The sequence below is a fragment of the Ranitomeya variabilis genome, chromosome 4 (assembly GCF_051348905.1).
Source record: "Ranitomeya variabilis isolate aRanVar5 chromosome 4, aRanVar5.hap1, whole genome shotgun sequence".
Classification (NCBI taxonomy): domain Eukaryota; kingdom Metazoa; phylum Chordata; class Amphibia; order Anura; family Dendrobatidae; genus Ranitomeya; species Ranitomeya variabilis.
In genome coordinates this window covers 657,002,492-657,017,240 of record NC_135235.1, presented here as the reverse complement: position 1 = coordinate 657,017,240, position 14,749 = coordinate 657,002,492, and the positions used below count along the sequence as shown (strand labels likewise).

The following is a 14,749-nucleotide window of genomic DNA, read 5'->3' as shown; positions in this document are numbered from 1 at the left end:
GTCATCAACTGTCTTTGTTTTCCCAGCTGCAATCCGGAGGATCCGTTTTACTCTCTGTTTGTGAGTACGCTGTACATTAAACAAGACTTTATTTTTAACTTTTGCCAGGTCACTGCCTTCTCACTGCACAGCGAGGACACTGCTGCACTACACATTATAGGGCTTGACCACCTACTCTGACTCCTCAATCAAGCCCACATTTAACATCTGTCTAATTTCTTTTGAGATCACCTTAAAGCAGGACTCAGGAATCGTATAGGGATTGAAATTGTCCTCAACATGAGGTTCAGTGACTATCTCGTTCTTGATGACAGAACTGAGATTTGGTAACTACGAGAATATGTCCTTGTTTTGCTGTAACAATTCCCAGCACTGCTGATGGGAGAGTGACAAAATTTCTGCAACTTTTACATCCTCAATGTTGGCTTCTGACTGAGCCAACGAGCAAGAGGTTTTGAAAAGCTCCCCATTCTTCCAGGGTTTTATTATGCTGATGATATATTTGAAGGGCTTCCTTTTCCCTGGGTGGTGTATTTTATAATTAACCTCTCCCACTGTTTCCACCACATCACAGGGCCCCTACCACTTGGCAAAGAATTTTCTCTCTGCTGTAAACACTAGCACAAGTATCCGATCCCCAGGCTCTAACTGTCTCACTCGAGCAAACCTATTATACACCCTGGATTGTACCTTGAGGGCATGCCATTTTTTAATAAGCATAACATTGCCAATCTTCTCCTTTATCTGAACCACTTGCTCTATTATGGTTTTGTAGGTTGTGGTCTCAGTTTCCCACACCTCCTAAATCAAACATCCCCAGGGTTGTTAGCCATAAAGTAGCTCAAAAGGGAAAAAAAACAGTTGAGGCTTCTGGAACTTTCCTGATGGAGAACAATAGGTATGGTAAAAGACAGTTCCAATCCATGCCATCCTTCTCTGCCAGCTTTGTTAAGATGACTTTCAAGATTTTATTAAACCTCTTTACCTGGCCATCTGTCTGTGGATGGCACACAGGGCTAAATAGTTGTGAAATTTGTAGGGTCTACTCTTGAACAATTAACTCATGACTTTTGACATGAATCTGTTAATCTGCTTATTATTAATTATTTTTTTTAATTTGTTTATTAAACAGCAACAAACGTACACATTTTGTATATAACCAATATAATGTATACACGCTCATCATAGTAACTATAAGAAAACAACAAGCTTGCATAGTGAGCTATTTGTACAGACTTCAATTCCACAAGTCCTCATTCTTTTGCGAGGCCTGTGGAACAATTAAGGAGTAATAAGAAGACTCATTATTCAAATTTAAATATGTTTGGTTATACATAACTCAGAATGATACATTACATCCAACATATTCATCATCTTCTTAAAGAAGGAAAAACTAAAACTACCCTGCTGCCAAGAACAATTTCCACAATGTTAATAACATTATGAAACTATAAAAGTGTGAGTCAATGTATTCTTCACTACAGCTATTATGATGGTACCAGACCATTATCTACGCGTTGATATTGATTTAATCTTATTAAACTTCCCCAAGCAGCCCCTATTCTGATACATTGTCCACTTGTAAGTCATAATTGAATTTACCAGCTCAGTCCAAACTCTAAGAGATGGATATGCATTACCCAACCAGCGTAAGGCCAATATTTTCCTAGCTAAGAAAAGCGAAATTGTAAAATGGTGTCCCCATATCTCTTCTCCTAGCACACCAAATAAGCACACTAATGGATTAAGAGGAACAGGAGTACATATAAGGGAGGTCAACAACAAGGTTACCTCGTTCCAAAAAGATAGGATAACTGGGCATCCCCACAACATATGTATAAAATCCGCATCCATTGTATGACATCTTAAGCATTCTGAAGATTGAGACCACCCCATTCTGAATAACCGTAATGGGGTCAGGTATGATTGGTGTACCATATATAATTGGGTCATTTTGTTATTAGCCGAAGGAGACACCTTGGTTGGGGATCCAAGAATCTCCTCCCAATCTTCCTCTTGGATATCAAGAATGAGAGGTTTCCATTTCTCTTTTACTGTCAATAAAGCAGAATCAGTACCCATGGACAAAATGTATGTATATAAAGTGGAAATAAGACCTTGAGGACCCTGTGATTTGAGAATCCCTATTGTTAGGGTTTGCGGAACGCACCGAATATATTTATTGATGTGATTGGTGCGTTCGCAACTCGGGGTCCACTGTGCAGGAAATATCCTGCCGCTAAGTGAACGGCGGCTCAATATGGCGGTATTAACCAGCTCTGTTAGCTTCACAGAGCAGCCGAGAAAGCAAAGCTCTGTGCCCTGTTAACTCTCACAGAGACACAGGCTAACTACCCAGAAGAGAGCAGTCAGTGGTCATGCATGCACACAACACTCCTCGCCGGAGGTGCCAGCATTCTAGGGGCTTATTTCAGCCAGGTCCCTGAATACACACATACACAATCTCCTCGCCGGAGGTGCCAGCATTCTAGGGGCTTATTTCAGCCGGGTCCCTGAACACATTCACGCATATGACCACAGTGGCGCAAAGCATGTAACTTTAGAAGATACTAGCGCATGGCCGTGCGGCCATGCGAGCCTTAAATAGCAGCACGTACAGGACCTTCCAAAAGAGGACCAATGAGAAACTGCTACAGAGCCTGCGTACCTACAGGACCTTCCTAGAAAGACCAATAGATTTGGCTGCAGTACCTGAACATGTGACCCTTGATCTCCACTGAGAGATCTTACCCTGGGCATGCTCAGTGTGTGCAAAGCAGGACTTAGTCCCAGAAAAGCCTGTTCGCCGTAGATCAGTGCAGGGTACAATAGCAGAGCCTGGAGAGGCAGCAATAACCCTTTGCACTGAATCAGACTCAGTGAGACGCTGGGACCGATGTCCCCGCTGAGCAGGCTCCACTGCGGCTGATGGAGAATGGGAGACCGCAGCAGACACGGATCGAGATTCCCCCTGTGCAGCAGAGGAAACTCGACTCCTAACACCTATTAAAGGGAAGGACGATATTGCTTGAGCCATATTTATATTGCTTAAGTGTGATTGAATTGCTGATCTGAGCAGTAGGTAGCGAAAAAATTGGGGCCTTGGGATACTGTATTTAGTTTGTATTTGTTCAAAGGACATTAGGACATTGTGATCAAATAGATCTTTGACCGAGGAAACATGGCAGGAGCGGGAATGCATAAGGAGCGCGCCTCTGACTGTGGAGCCCATATAACAGACGCCAATAAAATACTGTCAGTGCCCAGTTCCCCACTCGCACCACTCCCCTTGGTGATGCACTAATTGGGATGCCCCAGCCGGCCAATGGTTCTTAAAGGGGAAGGTACCTATGGCCACACCTACAGGGGTTAAATCCAGCTGTCCGGGCCAGTAACTTCCTCTTTTTTCCCGGCGGACACCTGGAAGCTTTTGTCCCACCCTCCCTTCCTTATAGGGGTTAATAGGGGTGAATGGCAATACTAACTGGCAGATAGATGTAAACATGTATATTATATGTAATAAAAAAAAAAATGGTGTGTGTATATATAACAACCATTGTTAACTTTACCAAGTCACAGCGGAGGAGGGCAAAGGTTCGTAACCGCTCGTTGGGCCAACTCGCCTGTCAATCGTGGACAGGAGCTAGGCGCAAGCCGCCCGTTACGAAATGTAATTGCCTTTTCTCTGCTTATGTAATTAATAAACTGTGACCGACCTGTTCCACCCACCTAGAACTGTCAGTGTTTTCATTACGGGATTGGAGGGAGCAGGGAAGGCACTGTTTACGACACACAGGTCTCCACAGTCTGTGAGACCCAGAATTGAGTGGACGGGTGGTTAATAGCATTGGGAAGTAAGTATAATTCCATAATGGCATTTCAGCTATGATACCATCAAAGCAAACCACTTTTTTAAATTGTCTCCAGACTGATCGTGCCAATCGGAGTAAGGGTAGTAGTCTAGATTTATTAGGTTTATCTGTTTCTAACCCAGCAGGCAGTTGATCTTTGCAGCATGGGCCAAATGGCTCTCCAAATTAGGTAGGCAATGATTGGGCATCCACTTACTCGAGGCTTTGATTTGCCCAGCCAAATAATATTAAAAAAAAATCCGGCAGTGCCGCTCCTCCCATTTGTTTAGACCTATGTAAGGTAGACAATTTGAGTTTAGGTCTAGTCTTCCCCCATATAAAGGATGAGATTAATGAATTTAGACCTGAGAAAAAAAGATTTAAGGATCAATACTGTACTTTGTTGGAGGGAATAACCGAGTTTTGGAAGTAGGATAATTTTAATCAGGTTGATACGTCCGGGCACAGATAATGGTAATTTACTCCAGATAGCAAATTTAAGCTTGACGAGTTCTAACAATGGCAGAATATTAAGATGACAGTCGAGTCTGCTGTGTTTTGGTATATTTATTCCTAGATACTTAAAATTAGATACAATAGGCAATGGGGATCGCGTTTCAATGTGATCCATTGGAGCATCGGAGAGAGGCATTAAAGCGGATTTATCCCAATTTATGTACAATCCAAAATATTTACTAAATTTATCTATAGTGGTAATCACATGCAGTAACGTTTCTTCTGTTTTATCCATAAATATCACCATGTCATCAGCATATAAGCCAACAGCAGAGGCGTATCTATGGGGGGGCAGCTGGGGCATGTGCCCCAGGCGCAGCTGGGCCACCTAATGCAGCGTCTCCCCTGGTGGCTGCATTCCGCCACCCCCCAGACTGGGAGTCAGGTGTTCTCTGTGGAAACTGTCAAGCTGACAGCCGGTACAGAGAAACTGCAGCATGCCAGCTCCCAGGGATCAATTGTACTCGCGTCTTTCAGACACGAGTACAATTGAAGCTCTAACTGCCGGGTCAGAGAGACTCCAGCAGCGTGATCATGTCATGTGCCAGAGACACAGATCGGTGGTAAGTGCTCCAGTGGAGCTGTAGACACCGAAGGTGAGATTTAATGTGAGGATGGGGGATTTATTGTAGGGGAGAGAATTAACGTGAGTGGGTGATAGGTGTCGAGTTCCCACCTCCACACAGGGGGAGTCTCGATCCATGTCCGCTGTGGTCTCCCATTCTTCTCCAGCTGCAGTGGAGCCTGCTCAGCAGAGACATCAGTCCCAGCGTCTGGCTCAAGCTGATACTGTGCGACTGGTTACTGCTGCCTTTCCAGGCTCAGCCTTTGAAGCCAGCACTGATCAGCAGCGAGCAGGTCTTTCTGGGACTAAGTCATGCTTTTCCCATACTGAGCATGCCCACGGGACGACCTCCCATTGGAGGTCGGGGGTCACATGCTCAGGTCCTGTTGCACCTCCTATTGGACCATCTGGAAGGTCCCGTAACACTACTGCTATAAAAGGTTCGCATGGCCGCTCGGCCATGCGCTAGTGTATACTTGAAAACGTGTGTGTAGATGTGTGAAAGTCGCTCTTTAATCATCCCCCTTCCTAGTGTTGTTTGCTCGAGTATGGTGGATGTATGCTATCTAGCGCCCCACAGTGCCATCTGCACACTAAGCACATGTTACAGTGCCTTTGCAGTGCCCGCTTATACGGCACCGTGCGCAATCAGTGCGCTTTCCTGACAGCTTGTCAGTGTAGGGTGGGAATTCCGGCTTGGACTCAGCATCTGACTCAGGGCGTCCTCAGGCGCGGGCTCAAAAGCCACCGGATCCAATCACCAGCTTAGTGGGGGTGATTCATAGGGATCCCACTAGTGTCTTTCAGCTGCACCCTGAGACTGCTAACAGGGCGCAGCATATTTGTGGAGACTCTGTGGAGCAACAGAGTTCGCTTCTATTCACACTAGGTGAGGTCTAACCCACGTGTGAGCAAGCGTCTGTCCGCCATTACTCAGCAGCAGGTGTCATCTCTGCACGGTGGACCCCGGACTGCGAACGCACCTCATATTCCCTATTACTATTATTTGGTGTGTTCCACCAGTCCAAACAGAGGGGATGGGGGGATTTAATGTGAGTGGGGATGGGAGGATTTATTGGGGGGATTTAATGTGAGTGGGGATGGGGAATTTAATGTGAGTGGGGATGGGAGGATTTATTGAGGGGATTTAATATGAGTGGGGATGGGGGGATTTATTGTGGGAGATTTAATGTGAGTGGGGATGTGGGGATTTATTGTGGGGGGAGATTTAATGTGAGTGGGGATGGGGGGATTTATTGTGGAGGGGATTTAATGTGAGTGGGGATGGGGGATCTATTGCGTGGGGAGATTTAATGTGAGTGGGGAAGGGGGAATTTATTGTAGGGGAGAGATTTAATGTGAGTGGGGATGGGGGGATTTATTGTAGGGGGAGATTAAATGTGAGTGGGGATGGGGGGATTTATTGTAGGGGAGATTTAATGTGAGTGAGAATGGGGATTTAATATGAGTTGGGATGGGGGATTTATTGTGGGGGGAGATTTAAGGTGAGTGGGAATGGGGGGATTTATTTTGGAGGGATTTAATGTGAGTGGGGATGGAGGAATTTATTTTGGGGGGAGATTTAATGTGTCGGGATGAGGGGATTTATTTTGGGGGAGATTTAATGTGAGTGGGGATGGGGGGATTTATTGTGGGGGACTTATTGTGGGGGGAGATTGATTTAATGTAAGTGGGGATGGGGATTTATTGTGGGGGGAGAATTAATGTGAGTGTGGATGGGGGATTTAATGTGAGTGTGGATGGGGGATTTATTGTGGGGGGATATTTAATGTGAGTGGGGATGGGGGGATTTACTGTGGGGGGGAGACTTAATGTGAGTGGAGATGGGGGGATTTATTGTGTGGGAGAGATTTACTGTGAGTGGGGACGTGGAGATTTAATGTGAGTGGGGATGGGGGGGATTTATTGTGTGGGGGAGAATTGGAGTGGGGATGGGGGATTTATTGTGTGGGGGGAGAATTGGAGTGGGGATTTATTGTGTGGGGGGAGAATTGGAGGGGGGATTAATTGTGTGTGGGAAGAATTGGAGTGGGATGGGGCATTTAATGTGTGTGGGAGATTTGTCATGGGGATGGGGGTTTTTAATGTGTGAGGGGGAGATTTGGAGTGGGGATGGTGGATTTAATGTGTGGGGGGAGATTTGGAGTGGGGATGGTGGATTTAATGTGAGGGGGGAGATTTGGAGTGAGGATGGGAGATTTAACGTGTGGGGGACATTTGAGGACACAAAATAAAGAGCAAAGTGGGAGATGAGTCATGTATGAAGAAACAGTACAGGGGAATGGGGGGCATGTATGAGGAAACAGTACGGGTGAATGGGGCATGTACGAGGAAACAGAATGGGGGGCATATATGAGGAAACAGAACGGGAATGGGGGCATGTATGAGGAAACAGTAAGGGGGAATGGGGGGCATGTATGAGGAAAGAGTACTGGGGAATGGGGGAATGTATGAGGAAACAGTATGGGAGAATGGGGGGCATGTATGAGGAAACAGTATGGGGGAATGGGGGCATGTACTGTATATATAGTTTTTTTGCCTAGCGGTGTTAGATGAATGTATGATTTATTTTGAGGTGCGGTCCATGATCTTTTTTTTAGCATATTGCAGGGTTCAGCCTATTTTTGCTCTCATTCGAAAGCTTGAGGAAGGTGAGTTTCAATGATCCTTTCATTTAGTGTTGTGTGGCAGCCATTGTTGCTGTGGTTTTGTGCTTGTAGGGCGGTGCAGTTGTGACACCCCGGGGTCCTGGTTGTCACAGTGGCATTGCTTTCCTCACAGGGAGAGTAATGTCACGCTTGGAAGCGAGCGAGGATCTTCATTATTAGGTACCACAAGCATGTTGATATTCCAGGCCAGAAGGGGGAGCTCTGATCCAGCTTGTGGGTGGCTCCCCTATATATATATTCTGGCTTGGAGGGAAAGTTAGTCTGCCAGAGACAGGAACTGAGTCCAGTCAGTCTGTGAGAGAGACAGAAGAGAGAGCAAGTGAGGGGCCGTGCAGCCAAGAGGGTGCTGCAACTCCTGGACAGAGATAACAGAAAGAAGAACAGATTGTAGTGAGCGTGTAGGAGAGCGAAGCACAGGAGAGTGACAACTGGGGAGCACAGCTGCAATTGGGCTACCTCCCTGCAGAGCGCAGACAGCGGTAGCCAGAAGACCGAGGTTGTGAGGGACTCCTAGGCTTACAGCAGAAACCGGCTGGACTACACGTCACCTGTCCACCCAAATATCCAGGAGACACACTGGAACATAGACCCCAGGTCATGATAGAGACCCTGTAAAAAGGCTCGAGCCACCTGTCATACAGGTTAGTGTCCCACCTTTAAGGAGGACAGAGAGAACAGTGAGGACCCTGACAGAAGCTACAGGCAGCAAGGAACTACACCGCAGCGCTAGTAGGAAGGCTTTTAACTCCACCTGGTAAAAGGGACTCTGAACTCGCTTCCAAGCCGGCCGGACCCTACCTGTACCTGTAATCAGGGACCCTGGACTGTGGCTGCCTGAAATCGTCAGTAAACCAGGTGAAGAGACTGCAAACCTGTGTCCTCAATTTCTTTCAACAAAACCCACCATCTTCATCTACACACCGGGAGCCCTGGGGACCCAGCTTCACCTGTGGGAAGCTATACCATCTTAGCTGCAATAACATCACCCCAGTGGACCTCTTTAAGCAGCGTCGGTCACCTCTGACCGAGAGCCACAGGTGGCGTCATGAACACAAACTTTATTCAAACCCCTTTAAAGATTTTGCCTTTAACATGAGCACCCAGGGCCACGGACCAGGTTGCCACCACCGTGACATTCCCCTTTAAGTACCGGACCCGGTACCCCACGGCCCTGGCAGGCGACTCACAGTCTGAATCCATGGGGTCTCAGTCTTGCAACATGGGCACTATGAAGCACCATGCCACCCGCCCTGCTGGTGCATTGTTGCTGCGACGGTGGTTAGCACACGATGCACCTTCTTTAAGGCAATAAATGGTAGGACCCACTGAGAGGTTCGCCGTGGCAGTGGGCTGTCCATGCTTTTTTTTTTAGTGTATTACAATGTTCTGGGTACTGCAATGGAAGATTTACAATTTTCATTCAGCAACATACACTGCTGCTTGTTTCTAGTAAACACCCATAGAGCCAAAATCATCAATACACCTGTAGATAAATTCCCAGAGAGGTGTAATTTAAAAAAAAAAAGGTGTCACTGCTCTTCTGGCACTTGGGGGCTCTGTATATGGAGTCTACAAACTATTCTATGAAAATCTGTCAAACAGCATTGTCCTTCCCGAGTTTCTCTGTAAGGCTAGGCAGTATTCTACAGCCACATATTTGGTATTGCTACTTTCAGCATAAATTGTGACATAGTTTTGTGTTATTTTTACCCATTTTCCTGTGTGACAATGTAGAACCTGGGGATAAAACAAACTTTATGTGGTAAAAATGTAATAATTTTTTCTTCACTGTCCTGTAGTATAAAATTCTGTGACACACCTGTGGTGTCTGTATGATCACTGCACCTATAGATGAATTCATGGAGAGGTGTAGTTTGTAAACTGGGGTCACTAACAGGGTGTGTGGGTTCTTCTGTTTTGGCCCCTCATTTTAGTGGTAAAAATGTAATTATTTTTTCCTCATCGCAAAATGGTATAAAATTCTGAGGCACATGTGATGTCAACATGCGCACTGCAACCCTAAATTAATTCACTGAGAGGTGTAGTTTTTAAAGTGGGTCACATATGGGGGGATCTGCTTTTCTGGCATCTCAGGGGCTCAGTAAATGTGACATTCACCTGACGAAGCCGTCCTTGCAACGGCGACACGCGTTGGGCTTCTCCCCATGCTGCTCTCTGCCTGACCTTACCTTCCCCCGGCTGCAGCACCTTTATTTCAGCTGTGATATATGGCTATTCCACTGATTTTTACCTTTTCTAGGCTGCGGTAGTGGATGTAGGCACTATTTTTCATCCAGTACCTCCTGTTTCATGTGCCTTGGCCTCTGTTGCAATACTTACCTCTCTTTGCTGTCCTCTATGCTGCTGTCTTGTGACCACTGACAGTGTAATCTTGCGTCTGCATACAGGTATTTTGGGTATATTTGCCTTAGGGAGTGTTGCTTCATGGTTGGTCTTATCGGTGGTTATTGCCCATCGGTTCTATACCTTCCCGGGGTGTGTGTTTATGGTATTTTCTATATTCTAGGTCGTTTTGTCATTAGGATTATGCATATTATCTTTACTATATATATCATGACCTTTTTGTATTTTGGCAGTTGCACTGGGGATGTTGTTGTATACATGTATTTTTTAAGTGTTTTTATATTTTTGTATCAATAAAAGTTTTGCCTCTTTATACATAATTATATAGCGGTGTGCTCTCTTTTGGAGTGGTCCTCTCTATCCATTTTTGTGCAGTAAATGTGACATGGCACCCTCAAACCATTCCAGCAAAATCGAATATGGCATTCCTTAATTTCTAAGCTTTGCGCTGTGCCTCAAAAGTAGTTTTCAATCACATTTGGGGTATTGACATACTCAGGAAAAATTATGTAACCAATTGTACCATTCGTTTTCTCCTATAATCCATTATGAAATTTATGAAATTGAAAATTTGAGGCTAAAGCAACATATTTGTTTGAAAAATGGGATTTCTGATTTTCACCGCACAACGTTAAATTACTGTAAACATAAAATTCTGTTAAGCACCTGTGGGTTCAAGGTGCTCACCACATCACTAGATAAATTCCTTGGGGGTGTAGTTTTCAGAATAGAGTTACTTGTCAAGCATTTCCACTGTTTAGGCACATCAGAGGCTGTGCATAAGCAACATGGCGCCAGCTCTATATTCCAGCCAATTTTCTTTGAATTCCAGAAGCCGAATAATGCTTCTTCCCTTTCGAGCCCTGCCATAAGCCCAAACAGTAGTTTTCCAACACATACAGGGTGTTGTACTCAGGAAAAATTGCACAATAAATTGTATGGTCCACTTTCTAATATTACTCTTGTGAAAATGAAAATTTTGGGGCCAAAGCACCATTTTTGTGGGAAATATGATTTTAATGCCTCAACATTGTAAAATTTTGTGAAGCACCTGCAGGTTCATGGTGCTCACGACACCTCTAGATAAATTAATTGAGGTGTCCGCTATCTATTCCAGCCTAATTTGAGCTCCAAAAGTCAAATGATGCTCCTTCTTTTCTGAGCCTTGCCGTGCTCCCAAACAGTAGTTTTCCACCACAAACAGTATGTGATATCGGTGAACTCAGGAGAAATTGCAGAATTAATGTTGTGGGGTATTTTCTAGTGTGGCATTAAGCAACTAAAGTAACATTTTCATTCTTTCCTTCCACTTTGCTTTAATTCCTGTAAAGCACATGGAGGGATAATAAACTTCTTGAATGTGGTTTTGAGCACTTTGAAGACTGCAGTTTTTAAAATGGTGTCACTTTTGAGTATTTTCTGTTACATAGATTATTTTGTGTGACATAACAATCTCACTAATACAAATTAAAAGATTAAAAATTGTGAAACTTTCAAACCTTTTTGCCAAAATTCCAATATTTCCACAAATAAACACAAAAAATAGTGACCTGCATTTACCACAAATACAAAGTATAATATCTCAGGAAAAATAATCTCAGTGTTACAGAGTTATTACAACATAAAGGGATACTGATCGGAATTGAAAAAATTGGCCTGGTCAGGAAGGCAAAAACAAGCTCGAGGGGTGAAGAGGTTAAATATAAAACTGTAATAAAATATATCTGATTGCTTCTTGTTTCTTAAACCATGAATATTACCCAATCCCTATCTGGTTTACTTTTTCTGGTGAGATGCACGCGAGTAAGAAGATGCGCCAAATGACTGGTATATGACACATCAGTCTAAATAAATTGGGGTCTAAGACTGTTTTACAAAATCCAAGGTGTAGAATTTTGAAGGAATAAGTTCCTAATGACAGTGAAAAATCTACTGTACTTCACACAGAAAGTGCTTTTAAAAAAATTGATTCCATTGATGTTCCTACAAAGAAGGAATGGATCATAGATGTCAACAGTAACTTGCATCACGGACATCTTTATTATTGTATTATACATAAACTAAAGACATTTCTTCAAACAGGAAGACTGTTGATTTAAAGAAACAGTAATGGATGGCAGATCACTGAGATTGGGTGTTAGGAAAAAAGAAGAAATATTGTTTTTTGAGGGGTAATGGGGGAGGGGGTTCGTAATACTCTTGTCCATATAGTGAATATATAAATATATAACAAGATGAATTATTTAATGCTAATGTTATACTACTTTTTAGATAAGAGATGTCTATTAGGAACTACATATATTTTAATTCTAATGCAAGTTCTAAATTGCTTTTCTATCTCATTTACTTATTTTTCATGACTTTGACTGTCTCTATTATGTGTTTTCTTGTAATTTGTCAACACATTTGGTTTCTCCTCGTGTTGAGTTTTTTGATGGACAACTAAAAGGGATTTTTGTTTAAAACATTTCCCACATTCCAAACATGAATGTGGCTTCTTCCCTGTGTGAGTTTTCTGATGTCTACCAAGATGTGATTTAACTGCAAAACACTTCCCACATTCTGAACATGAAAAAGGTTTCTCCCCCGTGTGACTCCTTTGATGGACAATTAAATCTGATTTCTGACTAAAACATTTCCGACATTCTGAACATGAATATGGCTTCTCCCCTGTGTGAAGTTTTTGATGCCTAACAAGATGTGATTTATCTGCAAAACATTTCATACATTCTGAACATGAAAAAGGTTTCTCCCCTATGTGAGTTCTCTGATGTATAGCAAAACTTGATTTCTCTGCAAAACATTTCCCACATTCTGAACATAAAAAAGGTTTTTCCCCTGTGTGAATTCTCTGATGGACAACTAAATCTGATTTCTGCCTAAAACATTTACCACATTCTAAACACGAATATGGCTTCTCCCCTGTGTGAGTTCTTTGATGTTTAAAAAGATTTGATTTCTGTTTGAAACATTTCCCACATTCTAAACATGAATATGGCTTCTCCCCTGTGTGAATTCTTTGGTGTGTAAAAAGCTTTGATTTAGTTGTAAAACATTTCCCACATTCTGAACATAAAAAAGGCTTCTCCCCTGTGTGAATTCTCTGATGGACAACTAAATATGATTTCTGATTAAAACATTTTCCACATTCTGAACATGAAAAAGGCTTCACCCCTGTGTGAAGTATGTAATGTCTATCAAGATTTGATAGATTTACAAAACATTTCCCACATTCTGAACATGAAAAAGGTTTACCCCCTTTGTGAGTTTTCTGATGGATAACTAAAGCTGATTTTATTTTAAAACATTTCCCACATTCTGAACATGAAAAAGGCTTCTCTCCTGTGTGAATTCTCTGATGGATAACTAAACTTGATTTCCAATTAAAACATTTCCCACAATTTGAACATGAAAAAGGTTTCTCCCCTGTGTGAATTATCTGGTGTCTAACCAGCTTTGATTTCCGTGCAAAACATTTCCCACATTCTGAACATGAAAAGGGCTTCTCACCTGTGTGAGTTCTCTGATGGACAACTAAAACCGATTTCCGATGAAAACATTTCCCACATTCTGAACATGAAAAGGGCTTCTCTCCTGTGTGAATTCTCTGATGTCTAATAAGCTTTGATTTATTTGCAAAACATTTCCCACATTCTGAACATGAAAAAGGCTTCTCCCCTGTGTGTAGTTTTTTATGTTCAACAAGAATTGATTTATTTCCAAAACATTTCCCACAATCTGAACATGAATATGGCTTCTCCCCTGTGTGAATTCTCTGGTGTTTAATGAGAGTTGACTTATCTACAAAAAATTTCCCACATTCTGAACATGAATATGGCCTTTCCCCTGTGTGAACTCTCTCATGTCTAGCAAGCTGTGATTTCTTGTTAAAATATTTACCACACTCTGAACAAGAAAACCTTTGCTCCTTTGTGTGAACTTTTTTGTGTGTAACAAAAGACATTTTCAAGGAAAAATTATTTCTATGTTCTGCACTTGATAATGGCTTCTTTGCTGTAAGAGCAATTTGATTTTTAATGCCTCTTTTGTGACTTTTATTTTTCTTAATAGTTTGTGATGAATCAGAAGTTAAAACCTGTTTAAAAAGATCAGATGATAGATCTTCGCTGTGAAGGGATGATATATCTAGAATAATGGCATTTACTTCAGTTATTTCTTGTGTGATATCAAGGTCATCTGTTTTAAAAAAGGAAGATGTCACGTGTCCCTCTGATCTTCTTGTACAGTCATCTGCCAATAATAAAGATGGTTATTTTTTATAAAAATATTTAACTATTATATTTTATAGCATTTCTAAAATAATATACATAGAAATTGCAAATTATGTAGCAAAATTCATTTTTTTTTTGCTGAGGCAAAAATTATTTCACAATCTGTCAGAAGCCCATGTTGTTTGACCTCTTTGTTCATTCTGCCTTCCAAATACCAGAATAATAAGTCACTGTTATGTAGGTCAAATTATACCAACAATAGATTCTACTCAATGGACAATAAAAAACAAAACCACAATTATGTCTACCATTTTTCAATGTAAACATAGAGGGTTTCCACATTACTGGTAGCTGAAAGAGTCTTGAAAAGCAACATGGCTTCAATAAGCCAAATGAGAAAATGTCCCCATCTCTTCTGTTCCTTGTAATGTGCCCAAACAATGTTATTGTTTACATGTTCAACATTGCTTTAACCGGAAGAACCCACTTAAAATATATGGTGTGCATGTTTCCAGAAGAACAAGCTGGTAA

General features: G+C 42.4%; 1 protein-coding gene across 3 annotated transcripts in view; it reads right to left on the bottom strand.

Moving 5' to 3' along the window:
• Nucleotides 1–11,570: 11,570 nt before the first annotated feature.
• Nucleotides 11,571–14,749, bottom strand: part of LOC143767454 (uncharacterized) — a 28,859-nt gene continuing 25,680 nt past the window's right edge. For all 3 annotated transcript variants that reach the window (XM_077255797.1, XM_077255798.1, XM_077255799.1), the window contains one exon: nucleotides 11,571–14,237. In XM_077255797.1, the coding sequence (XP_077111912.1) occupies nucleotides 12,334–14,237 (1,904 nt within the window). In that variant the 3' untranslated portion in view covers nucleotides 11,571–12,333. The remainder of the gene's footprint in view (nucleotides 14,238–14,749) is intronic.